Source organism: Ips typographus, linkage group LG5 (genome assembly GCF_016097725.1).
Source record: "Ips typographus isolate SLU linkage group LG5, UJ_Ityp_2.0, whole genome shotgun sequence".
NCBI lineage: Eukaryota > Metazoa > Arthropoda > Insecta > Coleoptera > Curculionidae > Ips > Ips typographus.
This window is the reverse complement of record NC_138426.1, coordinates 6,788,719-6,814,166: the sequence shown is the minus strand read 5'-3', so window position 1 is coordinate 6,814,166 and position 25,448 is coordinate 6,788,719. Positions and strand designations below refer to the sequence as shown.

Genomic DNA, 25,448 nt, shown 5'->3' with positions numbered 1-25,448 from the left:
ATGGTAAGTCCACATGTGCAGTATTTGCCTAAAATACAGGCACTGTTGGTAGTTTGTTATTGGTCAAGAAAAGCAGCTTTCAGCTAAATTTGCCTAAATTTAGTGTTAGAAGCTAGTTTATAAAAAAAACATAAAACTGAAGGCCTTGTAAATATGCAGATCAGTGTATACTACCTTCATTAGATTACAAAAATACATAATGTATTGATGACGTCAGGTCCTAAAAACGCTCGTACATGTCAGGATGAATACAATTATATTATTGTTTGTAATTGACCAAAAGTTCAATTGCGCACTGATATTCCGGATGGTAATTTTGTGGTTTTTTAGTTTCAATACTCACTTAAATACAGTACAAACCTGATCAAGCCACCATAAACTTTTTGTTTCTTAACAATAACATCAACAGAGGTATAAACACTGACTGTAAAAGGTAGAATTCAACAGAAAAGCAGGGGGAAACCATTATTTTTTTAATATATGCATGTTATTTATATGGTTTTATGCAAAATGCAATGTAATTGAGTAAGTTCCATTAGACTTGAACCGGTTTCAGTGAAAGTGATTCTAAGCATCTTCGGGTCAACGCTACCAAGCGAAGTTTGAAAATGTTATTCAACAACCAATGTGTTTTTAAAATTGCTCGGTAGTTTCAAGGATATTTAGGAGAACATCGTGCCTAATTATATTACTAACATTATTATCACTGCCTGCATTTAATTTAAACGGAGACACACACGCGCGCGGATTGTTCCTATTCAATATGTGTTAGTTGATGGTTTAATAGTGCATACAAACAGACTATAATGTTGTCGAAAAGTACGGAAGTTTTGGATGTTAAGGACTCACCAGTTTTTGAAATGGAGGTAAACACAACCAAATGCACTAAAAATGGGTGTTTCAACTATTATTTGTATAGATTCAGAATCCTTATGAAACGAATCCGCAAAAGAAAAAGGTTCACGTCATTGCCTGGGACCAGAAGAAAAGCTACGCCTTTGCCACTTTCGCTGTGTTTTTCCTGATTTGGGCTGCTGTTTTCTTTCCTGCTTTATATTTCATGGAGAACTTGTGAATATTGTGATACGTGTGAACCAAAACCAGATTGAAATTAATTAAAACAAATTTTTTATATAAAAATCTTTTATCGTTATATTGTAAATGGTTTAGTGAGTATTTCAATTTCCTGTTGCTTGTGAACTAGGCCGATTCCCACTGCAGGAGCGGCTTGAGTAGGCCTTCCACAGTATTTAATCTGAAATTAAGTTGATATAATGCAGTTATGCGAAGAAAATGAAAAACCCACCGATTTGCCAATCAAATTCTCAAACCTTCGGTTTATAAAGGTCCACGCACCCATGTTTTGGGGTTCTTCTTGACACCAAACAAAACCTAAATCCAATTACAACCATCTAAATTAAACTCTGTTACAAGGTTGGTAATATACAGGGTGGTCCAGTTTTAAATGTCAATAATTCACCATTCGATAGCCCATCAAAAAATAAGTTATGTCATTTTCATGAAAAATGCTTCTCAAGGAAAATACAGTCCATAAAAGTTCAGTTTAAAAAATCGGTTTCTTGTCATAACTGTCAGACCACTGGAGCAATTTTAATCAAATTTGGAACAAATACATATGAAATTAATACTCATTAGGTGATTTAATGACATCTGTCGAAACTGTCTCTGTCTGTAAATTTTTCTACCTTATTCTCTACGTCACTGGATATTTTTCTAAAATTTCAATTTTTTTTACTTTACTTGTTCAATTTAACAAAATAAGTATCTTTTATAAAATTCTGATTTGAAACTTTGTTTACGAGATAATTGAGTTATTACGTTCAAAGACCCAAAACCAACCCAACCCAACCTAAGAATTGTCTTGAAAACGGTGAAAATTGACCTAAGAAGCTTAAAAAATGTCTTTGTAGCTAGTTTTCATAGTTTCCAGACAAATTGAAAGACTTTAATTTTGAAAATTGACTTATTAACCAGTAAATTTACTTTGAAACGGTGAAAATTGACTTGAGAGGCTTAAAAATTGTCTTTGTAACCAGTTTTCACAGTTTTCAGACAAATTGAAAGACTTTAGCCTTGACAATTGACTTGAAAGGCTTAAAACTGTCTTTGTAGTCAGTCGTTATAGTATTCAGATAAGTTGAAAAACTTTAGTAGTGAAAATGGAATTGTAGCCATGAAAAACTAATTTTTCTAATTTTGGCATATAAAGTGACATTTTTCAAAACTGATTAGAGTGACAAAACGTTTTACTTTATGTATGAAAAGTTCATTTCATCACTCCCTGTTTTTATGCATTTCCGTAGAAACATATGGGCGACATCCATCATAACATGTCGTTGTCACTGTTTATACAAGGTGCTATGAAAGTGAATATTTGTGTTAAATCACTTTAAAAGATGGTTTTTACCGCTTTTTGGTCAAAATTAGAAAATGTCTTATTGTGTAACTCATTCAAATTGTAGGACCTCGCCCTACAAACATTCATTCGTTACACAAAATCGATCTTTTCGTAACTGGTTACATAAATAGCTATTATCTAGAATTTTTGACTACAAATTCACACATTTCAACCTTGAAAATTGACTTGGACACCAAAAAGTGACTCTGAACCAATGAAAAGTGACATCAAAAGCTTAAAATTTGCGTTTGAAGTAAGTTTTCATAATTTAAAATTACATTTCAATATTTTAGTCTTAAATACAAGATATTGACATTAGATTCATGAAAATTGACTAGCTTTGAAGACTAACTTTTAAGTTTTTTTACTTTGCTTTTCATTTTCTTAGAACTCCGGACTATTTTTAGGGTTTTAAAACTGCTTTCAGCTTGGAAAATCGAGATTTAGGGTTATCTACACCAAGTTTTTGACATAGCAGTAAAAAACTATTTTTACATTTTCCATAGGCTTAAACATGCCATTTTACGCTTTGTTAGTGTTAAATTGACTTTTGTGACTGAAAAATCGAATTTTAAGTATTTTTTATAGTAAAAATTAAGTTTCAGATACTCTTCATTGATAAAATTAAACAATTTTCGAATTAAATGCTACAATATTAGTCTTGAACACTAATTATTAGAATTAAATTAGTTCAAAAATTTGGACTGTAACCAGTGTTTAATTGAATAAAAAAAAGTTTGAATTGAATGATCAGTTTTACACTACCGATAGTCTAAAAATTGAACGCCAGTAAACATTAGTCCAACAATCCGGTTTTTTGACTATTTTCAGTGTCACAAATTAACTCGAAAACCTCACAGATGACCAGATTTGAATCCTTTTGAACCAGTTTAAAGTAAAAAATACAATAACCCAAGTAGACATTTTTGTCAATTTTGAATAATAGCCAGTGAGCATAGAAAATAAATACTATCCTCCTATATCAACGCGTCTAAACAATTTTGAAGAATGTCATTCACATCACATAACGAGTACTCATTTCATAATTACTTGTTACAAATTTGATCAATTTCTTTTTTAGGAACCGTTCTTCAGGAAAATGGCATAATGCATGTCAACTTATTTTTTGATGGGCTATCGATTGATGAATTATTGACATTTAAAACTGGACCGCCCTGTATAGCTCACTTCTAGCGTTTTGATACTGTTGAATCTCTCGCAACAACTCTGCCGTGGGAAAAGGACAGAAACACTCCACTCTTACTATGGCAGTATCATTTGTCTCTCTCAAACTCCTCTCTTTCAGTAAGGAGTAGTAGTGTTTCCCTGAGGTTAAAATCACTCTGCTTACTCTAGATGGTTCCATTTTAGCATCACCTACAAAATACACTATCATTGGCCTACGCCATTTTTACCAAAAATCATTGTGTACCTATCACAGGTTTGAAGTGGGTGCCCTTGACCATGTCAGCGAAGTTAGACACGCATTCCGCAGCCCTTAATAGAGTTTTGGGGGTGAAAATTATTAAAGGTTGTCTGAAATTCCGAACCATCTAGAAAAACCCCATTAATTTTGTTCTAGTGTAATTTGAGGGCAAACAACCTGACGTCTCAACAAATGAAAGTACTGGGAAGGTGTACTGGGGTGGCATACACACATGTTAACGTTGTCACCGTCGACTCTGTCTTCCTGTGAGTCGGTAAGTTGAAGAAAACGCTCTATTCTAGCAGAGCTGTGTTCAGGACCAGCTCCATCATAGCCGTGAGGTAATAGAACAGTTAAACCACTTTGATACAACCATTTTGCTATAATATGTCAATGTTTATCAATAACACTGTTAAAACACTCAGAACTGACCTTCTCCCGAACTGATAAAAGTATCAAAAATAATTTGAGCGCCATTGAAAAAATCGCCAAACTGCGCTTCCCAAATTATCAAATTGTTCGGATTTTCAATACTCATTCCGTATTCATAACCAAGGACAGCCTCCTCAGATAAAATACTATTGGCGATCTCTAAAAACCCACCCTGATTTGGGTGGATATTGTTCAAAGGGATGAAAATATTGTTGGTGCTTTGGTCTACTAACATTGCGTGCCTTTGCGAAAACGTCCCTCTACCCACATCCTGTCCGCTTATTCGGACATTGTAACCTGTAAAGAGTTTTTAATAAAAGAAAAAATGAAAACATTGGGTAGGTTTAACCCTGAAACAAAAGGGATCCAATGGCCAAAGCCTCGGCAGTTGACCAGTCAATGTTCAGTCCTTCAGCGATCTTAGTTAAACGATTTCTAATGTGAGCTCTTAAAATTGTAGGGTGGACTGCCTGTAAATGTTTGGCTTTAAATTTAAATTATGTTTTTAAGGAGTTTAAAACCCACAAAACTCTCAGGGTATTTTACGGATTTTTCACCTAGAAAGGTTAGTAAATCAGCATCAATTCCGGTATCCCAAGTCGTTACTGCTTCCTCACTTTGTGACAAACCCTCCCATTGAGATTTGAAGTATACATCCTACAAAAACTGACAAACTATACTCAAAACCAAAGTAAATTAGGTAGAATGGAGTCACAGTTGAGCTATTGGCCCAGTTCGTTTTGACGCTCCACGGAGCGAATTTGACGTCATGATGATTGTAAACGAAACAATATCAAAGAATAGCTATTTAACAAAAAGAAACAGGTGAAAAGAAAAAGCGAATTAAAGAGACAACCTACTGATATCGGCTTTGGTCGTTGATCAATCAATCAATCTATCAAAAAAGTAGCTTTATTGTCGGAAACAGCAAAAAAAGAACATACATAATTATTACACTACACATACAATATGAATCACACATAATTACACCTTACAATTATTAAAATAAAAACAAAACAAAAAGGCAGTTACCTTGTATAAGAGAGGAGAAAGAGGATCAAAAACACAAACAGTGCTGCTTGGTCAATTTATGGCAGAACAAGGCGCCTTAAGAACTGGAGTAGAATTCGTCCAGAGAATAGTACGCCCCGTCAAGCAAAAACCTCTCTGCCTCACGCCTAAACCCATGCGCAGATGGCTGGCCTCTCACGTGGAGAGGAAGGTTAGTGAAAAGTCTCTTGCCACCGTAAAGAAGCGACGACTTAATCTTCTCCGTGTGAGGAATGGGAAGCCTCAAAACGAATCTACTGCGAGTCACCGAGCCGGAGCCCTCGACAACTGACCCCCAAACTTGCCACGGACAAGACAAATCGTCTCTGATGAAAATGCAGCACAAGGTGAGGATACTATGTTCTATGAAGAGGGGTCTACATGAGGCCTTGTATCCAACACGACACAAGCACCTCAATGCTCGCTTCTGCAGGAGAAACACAGAATTCAAGTGGCTTCGAGAACAAACTCCCCAGAAAGCTATGCCGTAGCGGAGATGGCAGTCAATCAGTGCATAGTATGCACTCCTAGCTACATGGTAATCCAGATTGCCAGAGATTACCCTCAATGCATGGCAACCCGACGCCAGTCTAGAGCACAGATGCTCAGCAAAGTCCACATGCTTAGCGAATTGAAGCGAGTCGTCAATAATAAGACCAAGAAACTTGTTCATTCCAGGGGCGCACAATGGTTCACCCTCAACCAAAATCTCCTGCAATGAGCATCCAAAATGTAGGATCTTGGTCTTACCTATAATGACAGTAAGTTGGAATTGCACCAATGTTTGATTATGGAGAGGTCCTCATCAATAGTGGCAGTCGCTCCAAAGAATGGTCGCGTCATCAGCGAAAACAGTGAATTGTCCGTTAATAGGGAGCGAAACAATATCATTGATGTATATCAAGAACAGCATAGGTCCAAGAACAGAGCCCTGAGGGACACCCGAAGTTAACATTAACTCTCCAGAACCATGGCCCCCGATGAAGACCGCCTAGCTCCTCCTGGTTGAATATCAGGAGTTTCATAAAACATCAGCCAATGACGGCGACCTTAAAACACTTTGACTCAAAAGAAGTAAACAATGATTATACAGGGTGGTCCAGTTTTAAATGTCAATAATTCACCAATCCATAGCCAATTAAAAAATAAGTTGACATGCATTACGTCATTTTCCTGAAAAATGCTTTCTAAGTAAAATACATTCCTTCAAATTTCTGTTTAAAAAATCGTTTTTTTGTCATAACTGTCAAACCGTTGGAGCAATTTTGATCAAATTCGGAACAAGCACTTATGAAATTAATACTCATTATGAATGACGTTTGCCAAAATTCTCCAGTACCGTAGATACAGGAAGATAGTTTTAATGTTTTTGCCTTATATTCTACGCCTCTAGATATTTTTCAAAAATTACACTTTATTTAAATTTCATTGTTTACGATGAAAAAGAAATTATCTCTTATAAAATTCTGATTTAAAACTTCGTTATTACGTTCAAAGACCGAAAACTAACCCAACCCAGAAAATATAAAAATTGATTTCAGAAGATTAAAAATTTTGTTTGTAACCAGTTTTCATGCAAATCGAGAGACTTTAATATTGAAAATTGATTTGTAGAATAAAAAAACTACTTTTTCTAGAATTTTTGACTACAAATTCATACATTTAAACATTCAAAATTGACTTAAACAACAAAAACTGACTATGAACTAATGAAAAGTAACATCAGAATCTTAAAATTTGCATTTGAAGTAAGTTTTCATAATTTTGAGACAAATTTCAATATTTTAGTCTTGAAAATAGTCTTAGATAGAGGACATTGATATTAGATTCATGAAAATTATCTTGAAAACTAACTTTTCTTGCTTTTTACTTTGCTTTTCATTTTCTCAGAATTCTGGACTACTATTAGTCCTTCAAAATTGCTTTCAGCTTGGAAAATCGAGTTTCAAGACTATCTTTACCAAGTTATTAACACAGCAAACTTAAAAAACAATTTTCACATTCTTCATAGACTTAAAATGGCATTCCAAGCTTTGTCACTATTAAATCTACTTCTAGACACCTCAGTGCTAAAAAATCGAGTTAAAAATTATTTCTTAAAAATCTAGATTGTTTTACGACCATCTTTACGAATTTTTTGACTTATCAGGCCTAAAAGCCAGTTTGTACACTGTCCATAGTCTTGAAAATGTTATTTCAAGCTTCTTCACTATTAAATTGACTTCTAAACTCATAGGTGCAATAAATTGTAGCATCTTTAAGAAATTCAGACTGTTTTTAGTGCTTTTTAAGACTAAAAAATCGAGTTTAAGACTATTTCTAAAAGTCAAATTTCTTCAAGTCAAAAAGTAAAGTAATAAAAGTAAAAAAATTTGGTACCAAATGCTACGATATTAGTCTTAAGAACTAATTTTTAGAAATGAAATAGTCCAAAATTGTATTTACTTCTAGACTTGTTCCGGTCCAGAAAATTGAGTTGTACACCAATTAAAGTCCTGAAAATAGACTTTTGGACTCTTTTTAGTCCTAGTAAAGTCAGTTCTAGCTTAAGTCAACTTTTAGATTATCTTTAGAAGTAAAAAACGAGTTTCATGCACAATACAATCTTTGTCTGGATTTTCGGACTGTTTTTAGTTCTTGAAATCCAATTTCAGACACTCGACCAGGATGGCAGTCTGAGAAAACGAATTATAAGACTATTTCTAGTAGTAAATAGCAAGTTTTTAGACTATTCAGTACAAATTTGGACTCTCACAAGTCTTGAATGTTCAGTTTTACACTATAAAACGATTTTTGAAATTGAAATTTGGAGGACTGTATGTTCCTTAGGAAACGTTTTTTTAGAAAAATGACATAATGCAAGTCAACTTATTTTTTGATTGGCTATCGAATGATGAATTATTGACACTTAAAACCGGACCACCCTGTATAAGAAATTAGTTTATTATTGATTTTGAAAATTGGATGCAATTTTTATTTGAAAATGAAATAAGATAAGAGTCAACCGGCAACATATGTTTCCTACCAAAGGCAAACCGAGTCAAAAACATCACCCCAACATCAAAGGAATTATGCCGGCTGTCCCTTCTTGTTAAATAGCTATTCTTTGACAATATTCTGACTAACTGTCAAATTCGCTCAGCACGCGTCGAACACAATGCGGCTATAAGCAACCAACTAAATAGTCTCAAATTTTAAAAATTGACGTGTTTAGATTCGTTTTTTTTTGAAGCTGACATAAAGGTCACCTGACTGCTTTCTGCTTAAATCAATATTGTTTCGCGTGACTTCCTAAAACTGCTATCAGATTTTCATGTTGTTTATTAAATTTGTGACGTCATCCCAATTTCGTTTGGTAACAACTAATTTGGACTGTACCAAAACTAACCTGAGGTTTCCATGATTCAGACATCATTAATTCCTCATTTAACAACTCGTTTTCTTCCCCCTCAATATCCAGACACTCCTGATCACTAACCAGTTTTTCCTTGATTAGTTTTTCGGCGTAAATGTCAGGAACAGACCTATAAAATCGCTAGTAACACCTTTAGGAACCGCAAAGACAAACAAATACCGCCTTGAATTGATCAGGGAGTAAATTTTAGGGTTGGTAAAAGTGGGGTCGTCCATTTCGTTATGACCCCACCGCCTAAAACAGTTCATATCAACCACCACATCTTTCCTGAATTTTCTCTGATAAGCAAACGCCAGTTTTGTGGCTTTTACCGCTTCCTAAAAGCTTACACAACATTCACCACAAAAGAGATCGAAGCAGAAACAACTTACCTCAGGATAATCACCATTTACATGAATGACAGGTGCCCCCACCATTTTAACTACGTCACTGCAGTACCGGGATGATCTACCCCTTTCAGCCGGGGTGGTAAAACCCACTTGATTGTTGACAATCAAATGTAGGGTTCCTCCAATTTCAAAATGGGGTACTCGGCTTAATTCCAGACATTCCTGATTCACTCCTTGTCCTGTAAAAGCTGCGTCTCCGTGCACCTAAACCTCTATCAAGTTAAACTGGTTTAAGAACTTATACAGGAAGCGTACCTGTATGTTGACTACTTTTTCTCCCCACTGATTAAGACCCCCGTAAGCCCCATCTTTGCAGCTCAACTGTTTTGCTCTGGTTTTCCCCATTGACACTGGATTGACCGCCTCCAAGTGGGAAGGATTCCGCAACATTGTAACGTGTAACGTTTTGTTGTTAATATCCAAGTTTGTTGATGAGACTGTCAGAAAATTGAGTGTAAAGCAGCTCGCAGAATATGAAAAAACACTCACTGATGTGGCTGAGAACATCTCCAGAACATCGGTAAATGTCTGGAAAATCAGGGTTGCCTTTCAGTTTACTGAACATTTCTGCCGGTGGATAGTTTAGCAACCCTGTTAGCAGGTTAAGTCGACCGCGATGGGGCATTGCAAGCACCAGATGTGTGATGGAATCTGTTTATAAAAAAAAAAATAACTTTAACACTATAAAAATTGTACAACTGGCTAGTTTACCTTGAGCTGATAAATAAAACAAATATTCAAAAAAGACCATCATACTCTCAGCGCCTTCAGCACCGTATCGCTTAACGCTGGCAAACTTCTTAGCCATAAAGTTATCAAAAGCCTGAGATTGGAGTAATCGCCTTAAAATCCGGAATTTAAGGTTTTCCTCCATTTCTAGTGTGGACAGTGCTTCCAGCTCTGTCGCAAACCACTCTCTTTCCTCTTCACTCTTTAAATTACACCTCAACAGTAAATTTTTTTTGTTAAATAGTTTTATAGTTGGTTCACCTCTAAGTATTCAAATTCAGTACTTAGAAAACCGCAATAAGTGGTTTTGAGGAAATTCTGCAGCTGGTTTATTGTCATTTTGGTGCTTGTTCCAAGTAGTCCTTCTTCAATTGTGACAATTTCATTAGATTCTTCAAAACCGAATCTTTTAAAGTCTAGTTCCACAGCCTCTCTATTAAAATATCATACTTATACCACAACTAAAACAGTAACACTCTGAAACCTACTCTTTACTATCAAGTGAAGAAAAAGTATTTGTGTTGGCATATTTGTGACCGTGTGTTCTATACGCAGTAATCAAACGGTACAAGTTACTTGCGTTTTTCCTGTTTTGAAGCCTTTTATCTGAAACTATTAAATTTGCGTCAAATCACAGTATAAAAAAAATACTAAACTTACCCTGAAACCTATTTTCAATGAATTTCCTGTATCCAAACACATTATCACTTTGGTAATGCCTGATAAAATACCTAGTTTTGTTAAAAACCTTATAATTCACTTTAAAAGTGTACATGCTAACCTCAACAGTAACGCCAATAGAATGAAATGTTTTCACCTCTACATTGACCCCGCCACTGTCTTATTATCAGCAAATCGAATAAACAATTGCAGCAATAATAAAATTGTTTTCTTTTTTCAAAATTAACTGATATAAGCTATTTGAACTGGCTGAAGCTGAGTAAAACTCCAGAATAACAGGGAATTGTTTTTATTACTCATCAAATACTACAAAAATTTAACGTTTGATTGAGAAGGAATCAAAAGAGTATTGAGAAATGTCCTTTTCATTAGTGAATACTGCTTGATCTATTCTTGACTGTGGACTTCCAGTTTTTTGCAACCAAGTCTTCCTGTAAATTTGTTATTTAAGAATTAGTAGGTTATATTAACGTTACTTACATTTGATTAATTTTTGGGGGTGTTCCTTCAATAACACCTTGAACTGTGCCCTGCTGTGTGTTCATGCACCATCCGCGAAGGCCTAACTTTTTTGCTTCTGTTTCAGTATACTGTAAAACATTATCTCTTGTTTAGCAGTATTTAATTAGTTTGAATTGAGCATCATGCTTACCTTTCGGAAGAAGACCCCTGAAACAAAAATTTTAAAGTAAAGAGATTTTTTTTCAATAATTTAATGAGATTATCTAACCTTGCACTCTACCAAAAACCTCAAAACTCACAGAAAGTAATCTTTCATTTGAACTCATTTGGAAGGTCAAACAAGGGAAAACTTGTAGGAAGAGGAAAAATGACAAGAAAACTCCTGCCAAATATCCTGTTTTTCCGGTAATTTTGACCGGATGTTTACCTAATATCCGGAATTTGTTTGGTTTGTTTACTTCCGGATTGCTTGCTGTCATGATGATAATTTTTGACATCAGACTCTATCTTAGATTGACATTAGAGAAAGATAACAACTGTTACTCACGTGACCGTATTACTACCGTAACATTCTATAACACGTGATAAGGTGCAGCGAAACGTTGTATAGTTGGTTGCATACGTGCTAAAGTAAGCTCAAAACAAACATGGCTTAATTTTTGACAATCAGCTGATCGTGGCAAGGAGCCTTGCGCGGTTTTATCAATCGACCATCGGTCCCCCCTACGCGCTCCAAGACTTTTGCTGCACCACTTGTCCGTAAATTAATCACGTCCTTGCTGTTTACTTGTTTTGGCTGAACGGGGATTTCGTGTAGTAAGTTTATTTAAGCAGGAAATAATCGTTAACTAGCGAAACCAAGAGGAGTTCAATGTGGTGGTGTATGTCGCGGTAAACGTCCGAGCGATATGTGCGGACACTAATTGAAAACGATGTTCGATCTGTGGCAGTCCGTGGAATATTCAAACACTTGGTGGATATGTTTGTTCTCAGTGTGTGCTTTGTTATTATGTCTCTTTGCTGCCAGGTAAGTTTCCAAGCTTTTACCAGGGTTTTGCAAAGAGTAGTTCTCAACCCCCTTATCTAACTCCCTTAAAAAGGTAGTTCTTATTGCAAGGTCTCGGTTTTAGTGCAGTTATATTTGTAAGCATATTTGTGGTTGTCAAACAAACTAGATAGCAATCAAATCTCAAATTAGAATTGTTTGTTTTGTACACAAATTTATCTTGTATTTATGGTACCAACCTTTCTAAGAAATCTTTGGATCATCCATATTAACTTTTTTATTCACAGGAACATGGTGGTTCTCAGAGTTCATGGGGAAGAATTTGTCTTCCCCACATCCCTGCATCACCCAATGCAGCCCAGAATACCACAAATGAACATGATGAAGGTTCATATACCTTTTACGTTTAAGTTGCTAGAAACGTCGAGGTCTTCATACTCAGGTAAATACATTTTTTCTAATACTTCAGTATCAATTAAGTATTTAGTTTTTAAGGACATTGGATGTCTCACTAAAACAGGAAAACAATAATATACATTTCTAGAATAAAATGTTAATGAAGGACAACCAGTTACCAGATTGTAAATTAGTTTACACTACTAAATTAAAAATTTCCGGCTAATTTAAGTAAATTAGTGACAAATTACTGATGATTTAATGTCAGTAGAAAGTGATTTTTTAGCCTAAGTCCACATGTGCAGCACAGTTTGTGAGTGGTCAAGAAAAAGCAGCTTACTGCTCTTTCTGAGTAAGCACAAACTACCCACTAACTTATGAACTGATTTAAATTGATAATCATCTAAAGAAGACAGGAAATGTAAAACCATAAAAAATAAAGGTGAAGATTGATTCTCTTGAATGCAACCAGACGTCACAAAGATTATATAACATCAAAGTCGGTCAAGGCTGCTGATCTCAAGAATAGACACTTTCCAATATAACAATAATATTTTGTGTAAGAACTAGGAAAATTACAACCAGATTAGATTTAGGATAGATAATCCATATGTCTGTAATTTTTGTAGTGAAAACTTGTTTGCTCGTTTTGTAAACGACGTTATTGCCTATATAATTGATTATTTAGCAATAATATAGCTAATAAAACTGCATTACGGAATTTTACATGCGTTTATTGCCTAAGGGGTCATTTGACCTTTTTTCAACTGAAGAACCCAACTGATAACATTGTGAAATTGACCCCTTTTTGGGAATGATCCATTATTAACTAATAATTTAAATACTTCTGCTTGTACGTCCGTTTTAACTTAATTAACTAGAAAATTGACGTTTGGTATAGTAAAAAAACTGGAACTTAATCCAAAATCCACACTTTCACTGTTTTAAATCAGGAGACTGCAACTGAATTACAGCAGCAGCACCATAACTTGTTATGTAATTATTGTTGTAATTTGGTTACACTCTACTGACCGACTTATGTGCCCGTTCAGGCCTACTTGCAACCGATTTGCTTTTTTTCTTTTGACACTTAAACAACTTACAATTTGCCTCTCAGAATAATGACTAAACCTGTGTAGTAGGTACATAAAAGCGTATCAATCAATATTTAATGCATTATATACATTGTTGCTTTACCATTCCATTGTGATAATTAGTTTGAATTGTTGACTTGAATATTTCATTAGGAGATTATAGACATGGTTTATGTGCTTGTACCTTGTTGTAAATTGATTTTTTTTTGCTGTTTTTAACAGGTTGGAGACAGTTTACCTAAGCGAGACTTTAGAGAAGAATTGATTTGTAGTCAGTAAACGTGATATTAGAACAAGTATTGTTATGTTTTAGCAAAACTTAATTTTTATTCTCTAATTAATCCGGTTCTACACCATTTCCAAATGTAGTTCAGAATAGGCCAGATGAGATTCAGAAAAGGTACAACGTAATTCAGATTAAGGAACTGCAATTCTGAAAAAATCAATTTAAATTCAGAAACCGTTTCTATGAAATTCAGAACATTCAAAGGCAATTCCATAAAATACATTATCTGTGAATAAAATTACCAAAGCTAAAACTCCAAGGCACTTTAATAAATTAATATACTTTATAACACAATGAATGTTATGAAAAAACTAACACAATTTAGGTTAAAAATTAAACTGAATAACATTTGAGTAAACTTTCTGAATTGCAATAAAATATTTCTGAATTACAGTTAGAAATGGTGTAGAAGAATCAACTGAATTTGTACAACTGTAAAAATTCCTTACCATTTGACACGTGCTAACTTGGTTTCTATGACAGCTAGCCGATTCCTTCAAACATCGAAATGTCTCGTAGTTTTGGCTTTCTTTCAAAAATTACCACCGCCTTCTTTACAAGAAAGCCTAGAATGTCACTTTAATGGCGGCGTTATCGGATTTTTTTTTGTACACAAACCTATGGAGATGCAGTAGAAAATATGTTTTTTTTTATTTTTTCGTGTAGTTGATTAGAAGTTGTGAGTGAAAAATCAAAGAAAACTTCATTCCTGATCCAGATATGTATAGATATGGCTTTTTATATCCAATAAAGTCCAGCCAAAGCAAGTTTGGTTAGAACCCTTTGTCTTGAAAAGTACAACAAACTAATGTAAAAACTGCTCAATCAAAGAAAATTTGGAAATCCTTGAATCTAGGTAAGCAAAACTGGTAAATGGGTTTTATATTATTACCAAGACCTTTCTTTTAAAATGTAAATGTGCCAATAGAACTTCTAAAAGCTGTCCTGTTTCTTCAGAGTAAACCTTTGTTGCTCTCAAAATGTAACTCACATAAGTCACATACCAATGTATGTAAGAGGCAATAAGTTTACTGAATGAGAAAGCATATTGTACTTACCACTGAGTATTGTGTTGGAGTAAAATCATTCCACTTCAAAGCTTTCAACCACTGTTGGATTCGAGCAGGGTCTTGTGGAAAGTAAAAGACTGACACTTTTGGGCCTTTCACCAAATTGCTTTTAGAAATTTGGCAAACAACCAGTGGACGGCATATTGTAGAGGCAATAGAATTTAAGTTAAAAAACCAACCACAAATTATAGAACAATGAAGGAACAATAACAATAGTGATAACACAATAAAATGAACACAAACTACACTTTCACTAGAACAATAAACATATAAACAACAATTACTTTGGCAAGTAATCCCAAGTCTTGACTTTAAACCTTAAAAATTAATTTAATCATCCAAAAACTCAATTTCCACAATACAAACAAATGCAAACTGTCAATCCCATATTTCGGCCATATTGGAATTTTTGGCATGCACCTTCTTGGCTTTCTTGTACAGAGGGCGGTGAAATTACAAATAACCGAGAACTACAGCAGTGCAAGTAGACAAGTCGTTTTTGAATATGTCATAATTTGTCAGATCGTAACTTGGTCCCTGTGACAGTTAGAAGGTTCGATCAAACGTCAAAATGTAGTCCCTTCTGCTTTCTTTAGTCAAGACAGAGTTTTTATGAAAAAAACACTAATAAGTGAGAAAACTGGCCTAGAACACTGTTGTGCACGTCAAATCTAAATACAAAACTTTACTCTCTTCCAGAGATTTTGAAGGTATAGTGCTTTCTTCATAAACTGAAACTATCCCAAAAGGAGTGGTTTCCCCAGTTAGTCGCTTTGTAAATAATTTTTTCCCCAGAAAAATTTCCCACCAAAGAAAATTGAAAATTCCCTAACCTAACAACTCTGTCTTTGTCTCATGCATGCCATTATAAATGCTTCTCTTTCAGTCACCGAGTTTTTTCTATGATCGATTTATCTATTACCTTATAAAGATTAATTGAGCTAATTACTGCATAAATAATTGAATAACTATTACAATTTTTAATTACGTACATCCATCAGGATTAATTAAGGAAAGTAATTATATCCTCACTTTTCAGACTTTTGTAATCACAATGTTGACTGAACTTTGATCATCCTGTATCAAAATGGAGTAACTTTTATATAAACTGATCATAGAAATCGAATTACAAACAATGTTTCTATATTAAGTAGACAGGTGTAAAGTGTTCACAAATAACGGTAAAAACGAGATAGTCTTGCTGGTACCGTTTTTTCTTTTTAATGTACCGTTACGATGCCTGGTAATCTTCTGCTTGTTTTTAGTGTGAAAAAAACAAGTTTTTCTCACTGTATTTAGGCCAGAGAGCATTAACTTAATGGCTTGAACAGAATGCAGCTATGTAAGTAATTAAAACTTACTTAAACTAGGACAGGTTTTGGCCTTTTGGTCTTCCTGGTAAACTTAACAGGATATTAACAATTCTGTCCTTAGCTATTTATGATGAATTTTAAGTCGAATAAGGTGAATCAATGTCAAAAGGCCAACGGTTAGACATTGAAAAAAATACGATATTGATTGAATACAAATCAATCCATTTGCTCTTCTAGCACGTATGCAGCTGCTATTCAGGGTTATAATCTAGTATAATACCCTTTTCTTCATTCTTCAATAGCCACCGTAATAAATATCTTATTTAATCAAGGTGTGTGTTTTAAACATCCACCATTCTGAACTATTAAAGAAGGTAAACTTGTAATTAAATTTTGTTCAATTATCCAGATTGGCAGCAATGTGGTTTATCTGAAAATACCTATACACTTCACTTATCACAAACTGAATTAATTCATAAAACATCCAGTTTGGGTTGTTTAAATGATGCTATATTTAGTATTAACCATGCCATCATTCGGGTCACGTCCAGCCTTTGATTGGTTATAAGGTCTCCGCTTAACAAAACAATTAAATTACTTTATTGTCGGGTAATTTTGTTAAGTTCAAGAACACAAGGTTTTAAAAATAGACTTAGAATTTGATTCACCAAATAAATTAAGGTGGATGTTATATTAGTTGAAAAAAGTGCAGTAAACTGCAGCTGTGTTGTTAAAGATGCTTTTCTGGCACAATTATAAACTACCCATTGTTTCAGTGTCAATCTCAGCCAAGTGGGTTATGATTAGTCAATAAAAAAACAGCAAACTAAAATCACAACAAACTATCCCACTGTGGTGCACACTGCACATGTGGAGGTCCTCAATTTAGAGTTGACTAGATTTACCTTAAATTTGTAATAATTATGATTTAGTCTGGATGCTTTGAAACAGTTAGCACTAATGTTCACAGTGTAAACACAGTTGTGCACTGTTCATATTTCATTATCCAGCCACAAAATATAATAATAATAATTATTTGTAAACTAACACAAATTTACATATTCTAGAATTACAATGCAGTATGTCGAGTCAGGTGCGTTACCAAATTCACGCTTACTGGGGCGTTAACATCAAGGAGCTTCACATTTTCCTTTGGAGGCCCTGGGCTGACATTAGGAATGCTTGTAACGAGGGCGATTTTCTTAAAGGCTACTATCAGTATTTAGGAATCCAGTTAGAGTGAGTCTCAATGTTCCTAAGCAGTTTTTCTTGTTACTGAGTGATTTTCTTTTAGGAGACCACCTCATCCAGATCAAGTGATGACCCTGAACTATAACGGGTCCAAACCCTTAGATTTAGGAACACCACCAAGACTCTGTTACCCTTTGGTGATTTTTTTAATCCGAAACGACGCTGATGAGACCGTACACCCTGACGAAACTGTGAGTACGTTTGTTTTTGTTTTGTTAAGAGCCAGATTAATGTGGTTTGTGGTTTAAACTGGAATTTAATGTATGCAGCGTTCTAATTAATGTTTTATGCATTTATAAAATAGTTGCATGAAGGTGGACTACCAATGGTGGGAATATTATGACATTTTAAAGTTTCGAATTACATTAAAGAAATACTGCATAATAATTGCCAATTAAGTGAGCGGTCCTGTCAGTTCACTTTTTAAGCCTAATTACTTACTAATTTTCCGGACACATGACGCTTTTAATTACATCCTAATCAATTAATTTGAATATTTTTAATGCAACTTTTTCCAGGTGGCGCTCATTAATGTGGTACATATTAAAGACACGGTATGCACTTTACCTACCAGTATACTGGGGCAATACCTGAAACAAGCCAATGGACAACTGTCCTGCCTCAAGGTAAGTCAGGTGATTTTTTTAAGTCAGCTAATAAGTTGGTAGATACCTGGAGATTTTAAAAGAATTAATTAGCCTCCCTGATGAAGTATTTTTTATTTTATTTTGTGTACACTTTACAAACACCCTAGGGGGTACTTACAAGTAAAGGAACAGTTGAACTAATGCAGTCGCTCATAAAGTGACAAAGTATCTTTCAAATCGCTTAAGCTAACAAATAGAATATCTGGTATTACATTAGTAGAGATCAGCTCATTGCACAGTGAAGTCATATTGCTTGTCAGTTTTAACTTTAGGAACTTTGAAGTTCCTCAAGTAGCCAGAATATTTAGTGTTATTTACAATGTGGTAGATGAAGAGAGCAGCCTGAGTTTTCCTCCTAGCATTAAGAGCAGTAAAGTCAAAACTGACAAGCATGGAAGTGTACGACACTTTAAAAGGATACACATTGTTTTCCTTTATATCCATAAAGTAGTCACGTGACCAACAACGTTTTGGAACAGGAACTCCTCTCTAATTTTAGTGATGACAAAGTAACTGTCATAATTCAAATTGAAAAAGAAATTATTAAAACACATGATCATGAATAATGTGAGAAAGTTGCGGAAACGTCAAAATTTTACAACAGTCACGTGACGAAATTTAATGTATAAACGAATATTCTTACATGTGGGTGTTTACGTTCATGAAAATAAATAGGGAAATAACAAAATTATTATTATTAAGTATATGTAATAGCATAGACTAAATGATAAGTACAGACAATCACACCCAATAAGGAAGCCCTTTACGCTTCAAGGGCTTTTTAATGTATTTCGGCCGCTTCAGTTGTAGGTAAACTCTAAGAGATGGCGCTAATACAGCTCGTCATTGCAGACATAGTTGCCAACTTTGTAAGCTTGATTTTTTCAAATAAATTTGAGTTAAATTACTCGTATTTTGAAAACTAAACAATATAAGAATTTCTGGTTTGAGGTATCGATAATAAAGATTCTATTTACATATTTTAAAAGTCACAGGACTCTTTTTTAACGTCAAAACGGAATCCTGAAGGTCACGTGATCGTTTTTTTAGTTTTAAGCTGATACACTAAATCATGTATCTATTTGTAAGATTAAAATGTAATTTTTTATGTTTAGATAATTTTTTTTTCAAATCGCGTTATTTTTTTAACATCAAAACAGATCCTGAAGGTCACGTGACTCTTTTAAGATTAAAAATGGATTTTATGTCACATGACAGTTTTAAATGTCATTTGAAGGATTACATAATCGTTTTTCAGTTTAAACTGATATTTTTAGACATGTGACCCTCTTTATAGTGAAAATAGCCACGTGACAATTTTCAATTATTTTAACGTCAAAACGAAAACCTAAAGGTCACGTGACTGTTTTAGATGACAAAGTATAATTTGAATAGTCACCTGACTCTTTATAATGTGCGAATGGTCACGTGACGATTTTCAAAAATAAAATATATTTTTAAAGGTCACGTGACTCTTTTTTAATGTCAAACCGAAATCCTGAAGGTCACGTGACCGTTTTTCAGTTTGAACAGATTTTTTAAATTACGTGACTCCTTTTAGTCCTTTTAATGTGCAAATGGTCACGTTACGATTTTCAATACTCAAATTTAATTTTTAGTCCACGTGAGTCTTTTTTAACTTCAAAACAGATCCTAAAGGTCACGTGACTCTTTTAAGATTAAAAATTGATTTTATAATGTCACATGACAGTTTTGAATGTCAAAATGTTATTTAAAGGATCACATGCTCGTTTTTCAGTTTAGACCGATATTTTTAAAGACACACACGTTACTCTCTTTGTAATGCATTTTTAATTAAAAACGTGTTTACGTCAAATTGGAATCAAAGGTAACGTGACTGTTTTAGATGTTTAAAATATTATTTGAAGAGTCACGTGACTCTTTTTACGGTTCATAAATTTTCAATACTGAAATTTTGTTTTTAAAGGTCACGTGACTTATTTAGAGCCAAAACGGAACCCTGAAGATCACGTGACTATAAATGACAAAATATTATTTAACGGGTCACGTGACTATTGTCAATAATTAAATTTAATTTTAAAGATTACGTGACCGTTTTTTAGTTTTAAACTCTAAATCTCGTGACTCATTTTAAGGTACAAATGGTCACGTGACTGTTTTAAGATTAAACATAGAATTCATAATGTATTAAGTATAAAATAACCATTGATGAATATTAAAAATAAACAAATAACTAAACTAAAAATACAACGAAGTGAAACACAATAATTAAAGAAAACACACACAAAATCTGTTATTTTTTGCCTAGAAACAACACAAAAAAAATGTGATTTGTCAACTAGACAACGCCGCATTAAAAGTGATGTTTTCCAACAGTCAAAAGATTGGAATTGCTGCCTCTGGCTTTAAAATTACACGAATATGCGTTTAATGGTGCCATCTCACGCTGCTTACTTAAATTAATTTTCAGTTCCATTGCCACTGTTTGTCTATACTTATCATTTAGTCTATGGTAATAGAGTCGATAAATTCAGAACTAATATTGCAGCAATTGTATTTGGCTACCGGAAATTCTGGTAATTACGAGACCCAAATACCGCTAGCGGTGGCGGAACCCGTTGAAGGAGGGCCCAGTTCCGTTGGTTCGTTTTGTTCCAGTAACGAGGACTCTACGTTCTGGAACAGTTCGGGTGAACAACTGTGCGTGGTCTGTCAGACTTACCCATTGTCTAGGGCTTTATTACCATGCAGGTAAGCTTGGTAGAGAGTATATAAATGTCGCACTGATCTGTCAAATGGTGTTACTCGTTACAGACATACTTGTATTTGCGCTAGTTGCTTCAACAAGTTGGAACGTTGCCCAATGTGCAGGGGTCCTATTAAAAGCTACTTTTGCATTAGAGGGGAGGAGTACCTGGAGTCGAAAGAGAACGGTACCAGTTCAAAAAACGACGAACGACCACCGGCTAGACGTCGGTGGTTCAACGGGATAAATTGGGACGATCGATTAATCGATTTTTTGGGATTTTCGCGGTAAAATTCTGTCCGGTACTCGGAGGTTGTAGGCGTGCACGTAGCATCTTTGTATCTAATTGTACATAATTTGTTTTATATTAATTTATTTTTTGAATGTAAAAAAATGGTTGGAATGGTGCACGTCTCGGTCCAGAAAATACAGCTGCTTAATCAGTTAGCTTAAAACTGGTTTAATACACACAACCGTAAGAAGTAATTAGATGTAACAATGTCTTGGAAAATCATCTTTTGGAATGCTCAGAAAAATGCCGATCTCAATGTTAGATCTCTGACCGTAATGAGTATTCCTTTTTATCATTTTGGAGGAGAAATTTCAATTAAACTAGTGCAAATTGAGTTCCAGAAGTAGTATACAGAGTGGTATTAAGTAGTTTTTAAGTGAGTAAAAATTGGGCACATCATCTTTGTACATACAGAGTGTTACGAAAGCCCACTTACCTAATAAAGGTGGTTAATAAATCAATGAAACCTGATAAAGCACACAAACGTGTAAATTAAAAAATAAAAATTACATTCAAGACAGGAAAACGCTTTACAATATGAATAATTAATCAAAAGCCAGGTTTATCTTGCTTCTGACGTCATCTGAAACCATTAATACATACAAAACAAATACTACTCTGATAACGCCAGTTCTTGCCCTAATTCATCACACTTTCTGACCACTCTGTATATAAACCAGCACCCTTCAACTACTAAGCTTTTCTAGACTCCGTTGAGTATTTCCATCAGTATTCGCCCTCTTCTTCAAACTTAACGTCCCTATATATTTTAGATACTGTTGTAATTAAAATAGTTGTTTAAGCCGTTAATAGATTTGTTGAATGACGCGGTCTTAAGCATATGGCAATATGCGGAATGTTCGAGAATATTTAGCATATAAGACATCAGAACATCACACTTGATCGGAACAGAATACGCTCGTTACAATGTGATATTACTTTATGTTCCTGGGTTGGTGTTTGTGGAAAGGTGAAAATGAGAAAATGACATGCCACCGTGCAATAATTGAGATTGAATTCGTGTAATACACACGTGTATTATTAACTTATTAGTTTTGTAATAAATGTATACTAGTTGATTGGTGTTTTTTTTTTTCTGCCAGTAAATTAAAAATTGCGAAGTTGTTTTCCAGTTTTGGGTTGGGCAGCAACTGGGTCGTTTTCTGTTTTGCGAACGTCTAATTTCGAATTTCTTTTAAAAATGCGGTTTTAATATTTAGCTAGCGACAGTTAGTGGAATAAGAAAATCGTTTTGAAATAATACATATTAAGAACCGCCAGACGGTTTCACTACTGCCGTTTTCCGGCTTCAATGTAATATTGAATTTTTAAAGTTTATATGGCTATATGGTGGATCCAAGTTACAGTCAAAGCTACATATGAATTCTTTGATCACAATCGACAAAAAATGCATTACAACGAACCTTATTGCCTTAATAATTTGGCAAATGAAACAAGTATCAGGAGTAACTGAAAGCTTACCTCTTTATGTTTCTGCTCTTCTGATAATATGGCTGATTTTCTTGTAAAATATGGATTTTCTGTCAGGAGCCCTGAAGTAGCAGGAAGTATATTTATTTTTGACAATTGGTGGATGATCCAATTATTAGGAGTAACTAAAATGTACTTCCTCGCGTTTCTGCTCTCCTGGTAGTATGCCCGGTACGTAGCAGGAGGTTATAGTTTTCTTACCCTTCAAATTGTTCGCGTGAGCAAAAGTTCAACTTTGCAAATAACTATTTCTATTGAAGGTTTAATAGGATATATGTACATACTTACTATACCTTTACTCTTGATTTTCTTGGAAAAAACCTCATATGGAGTATTGTGTCCTTTACGTATCCCAGGGCTAAGCTTTTGATGTCACTTTTCATTGGTTTAGTGTCACTTTTTGGTGTCCAAGTCAATTTTCAATTTGAAATTGGGAGACGAAGATTGCTGTACTGATATGGATGGGTGTACTGCTGTAATTGGTGCACACAGTGGTCACATCGAGAAATCGTAACCAGCAACCATAAGCGTAGACGGCGTAGTGATTGTTAATTTACTTTTTTCCTGTATTTTTTTTTCGGCCGTTGTTATTGACACCGGCCGTAAAAGTGCATTTCACGGCCGCTAAACAGTACGTGAAGTGAGTACTTCACGTCCGTTTGAACAAAAATACAATTTTTCGACGACTAACTTTGAAAGTACCTCATGTACGCTTCCATTTAAAAGCAAAAAGTGGTTATTCGCCGCACTTGCGCAGAAAGTGAATCATTTTCTGCTCTAGAGCGTTTTCGCTTTCTACTAACAATCTACTCACCAACTTTTTCGGCGTTTCCATAACAACGCTTGACATACCTGTTTGAAATAAAGCCATTCCGTCAAAGTGATTTATCGGTGACAATGAGTTCGAGCTTGGTATAATAAAGTAATAAAGTATAATTTATTATTGTAATATTTTACATGCACAAAATATTACAATAATAAAACCATACTTACATTTGTTAATCAATGATAAGGGCAGCTTTCTGGAGGGTTTGATGGTCGCGATTTATTATAATTTAGGAAATGGTTTACTATTTGATTAATTTACGAACGCAGTGCGGGTTGCAGAATCCGGGAAGACTACATCATGGTGTTATGAGGCGGAGTCTCCGACCGTCTCCCTTACCAACGCATGTTGAGCTTAATTTATACCCGATTGATTGGCTACAGCATAGCAGTAGCGGTGATTTGTCATCGCTAAAAATAGCGATAATGCACTATGTGCATTCTGTTCTCTTCTTCTTCGTAACCTTGCCTCGCGCATTTTATTATTTTGCCATCTCCGAATATCTGCTATAATTTAATGAATTTAAATTTTTAAATAATAAGTCTATCTTTTAAATTAATGAATTTTCCATTCGTGACAATATTTAAAAAAAAAACTATATTGTTTTGTCAACTTTCACTCTCTCTGTATCTCGAAGAATGTACCTTTAATAGGCGAGATACATTTATTGGAGCTTTTTCTCATATTTTGGGATGACACCAATTCAGTGACTGTACAAATGCATTGTCCTAGGAAAACAACAAAGCGGTTTTCATGAAGTGATTAGAGTATTGGTTTCCACTCAGTGTAACATTCAGACCTTCACAACAAAACAGAAGTCACAGCAGTACAAACAAAATAGAATAACTGAAGAGTGCGAAGTTTGCTATATGATTATGATTGATTCTCATAAATAGCTTTACCTTTTTAAACGTCAGTGTCAATAAATTCATGTCTATCGTTAACTGTTTGTTCTTGTCTCTATTATTCTTAAATATTTTTCAAAAAGAATGACAAGAACGTGGTCAAATATCAAACCTATTCCTGTACATCAATTGCATAAATATTCGTTAATGGTTTGTTCAAATTTGGACACATTCTCCATTAAGGGATAACTTTATTACACAATGAAAAATTTGGAATTTGCTAATGAATACGCCGACTCAAAATCGTTCAGGGCAATCAGTGTTATGAGATTTCACTCGATACTTCAGAACGATTCGTCGATTGCTACCTCAAAAAAGTCTCTACATACATCCAGATCCCTATAAAAGCACGCTTTTCAACACGCGTAGAGTTGAGAGGTCTTTCTCGAGTGGAAAGAAGAAGAAGAAGAGAATTGGAACAACACAAGGAAGCAGGCAGAAAGTGGCGGCTCGTAGTAAATTTGAAAGGTAGTGCACAAAACTAGAGGCAATTAGTGAAAAATTTTTTGAGACCACACCCAAACTTCCTTTTCATAATTTTGCTCATTTTTTAGTTTTTGAACCAATTTTCATGATTTTGATCAATTTTCATAATTTTGCTAATTTTTTAGTTTTTGAACCAATTTTCATGATTTTGATCAATTTTCATAATTTTGCTCATTTTTTTTAGTTTTTAAACCAATTTTCGTGATTTTGATCAATTTTCATGATTTTGCTCATTTTTTAGTTTTTAAACCAATTTTCATGATTTTAATCAATTTTCATGATTTTGCTCATTTTTTAGTTTTTGGACCAATTTTCGTGATTTTGATCAATTTTCATGATTTTGCTAATTTTTTAGTTTATAAACCAATTTTCGTGATTTTGATCAATTTTTAGTTTTTAAACCAATTTTCATGATTTTGATCAATTTTCATGATTTTGCTAATTTTTTAGTTTTTGGACTAATTTTCGTGATTTTGATCAATTTTCATGATTTTGCTAATTTTTTAGTTTATAAACCAATTTTCGTGATTTTGATCAATTTTCATAGTTTTGCTAATTTTTTAGTTTTTAAACCAATTTTCATGATTTTCAATTTTTTTGAAAAGTAAAAATTTTAAAGTGCTTTTTTTGTGCTTATTTCACCTAATTTAAGGT

At 34.2% G+C, this 25,448-nt stretch overlaps 3 protein-coding genes and 1 long non-coding RNA gene across 6 annotated transcripts; 2 read left to right on the top strand and 2 right to left on the bottom strand.

Moving 5' to 3' along the window:
• The first annotated feature begins 376 nt into the window (after positions 1–376).
• LOC145729527 (uncharacterized) lies at positions 377–1,125 on the top strand. The gene is made up of 2 exons (XR_014178394.1): positions 377–866; positions 920–1,125. It is a non-coding gene; the product is annotated as an uncharacterized LOC145729527 (long non-coding RNA).
• Positions 1,112–10,777, bottom strand: LOC145729513 (putative 2-oxoadipate dehydrogenase complex component E1 homolog). 3 transcript variants are annotated; one of them, XM_081980303.1, is made up of 18 exons: positions 10,642–10,777; positions 10,521–10,579; positions 10,349–10,472; positions 10,122–10,293; positions 9,843–10,062; positions 9,621–9,782; positions 9,387–9,568; positions 9,114–9,335; positions 8,902–9,059; positions 8,716–8,851; positions 4,803–4,934; positions 4,627–4,747; positions 4,278–4,574; positions 4,023–4,225; positions 3,852–3,972; positions 3,608–3,796; positions 1,307–1,392; positions 1,112–1,255 (listed from the first exon to the last, which is right to left on the bottom strand). In XM_081980303.1, exons 4-18 carry the CDS (start codon positions 10,197–10,199, stop codon positions 1,151–1,153), a joined length of 2,412 nt encoding a protein of 803 aa, XP_081836429.1. In that variant the 5' UTR covers positions 10,200–10,293; positions 10,349–10,472; positions 10,521–10,579; positions 10,642–10,777; the 3' UTR covers positions 1,112–1,150. The 3 variants fall into 3 exon arrangements, with proteins under 3 accessions (XP_081836429.1, XP_081836428.1, XP_081836427.1); XM_081980302.1 differs by having other exon boundaries at positions 10,349–10,466; positions 10,521–10,758; XM_081980301.1 differs by having other exon boundaries at positions 10,521–10,757.
• A 37-nt stretch (positions 10,778–10,814) lies between these two features.
• Acyp2 (Acylphosphatase 2) lies at positions 10,815–11,497 on the bottom strand. The gene is made up of 4 exons (XM_081980318.1): positions 11,272–11,497; positions 11,194–11,210; positions 11,022–11,131; positions 10,815–10,972 (listed from the first exon to the last, which is right to left on the bottom strand). Exons 1-4 carry the CDS (start codon positions 11,480–11,482, stop codon positions 10,858–10,860), a joined length of 453 nt encoding a protein of 150 aa, XP_081836444.1. The 5' UTR covers positions 11,483–11,497; the 3' UTR covers positions 10,815–10,857.
• A 175-nt stretch (positions 11,498–11,672) lies between these two features.
• On the top strand, positions 11,673–22,165 carry LOC145729519 (cell growth regulator with RING finger domain protein 1-like). Its single transcript, XM_081980311.1, has 7 exons — positions 11,673–12,030; positions 12,297–12,451; positions 17,236–17,407; positions 17,463–17,610; positions 17,938–18,045; positions 20,597–20,799; positions 20,863–22,165. The coding sequence occupies exons 1-7, from the start codon at positions 11,936–11,938 to the stop codon at positions 21,083–21,085; spliced, it is 1,104 nt and encodes a 367-aa protein (XP_081836437.1). The 5' UTR covers positions 11,673–11,935; the 3' UTR covers positions 21,086–22,165.
• Positions 22,166–25,448: the final 3,283 nt, after the last annotated feature.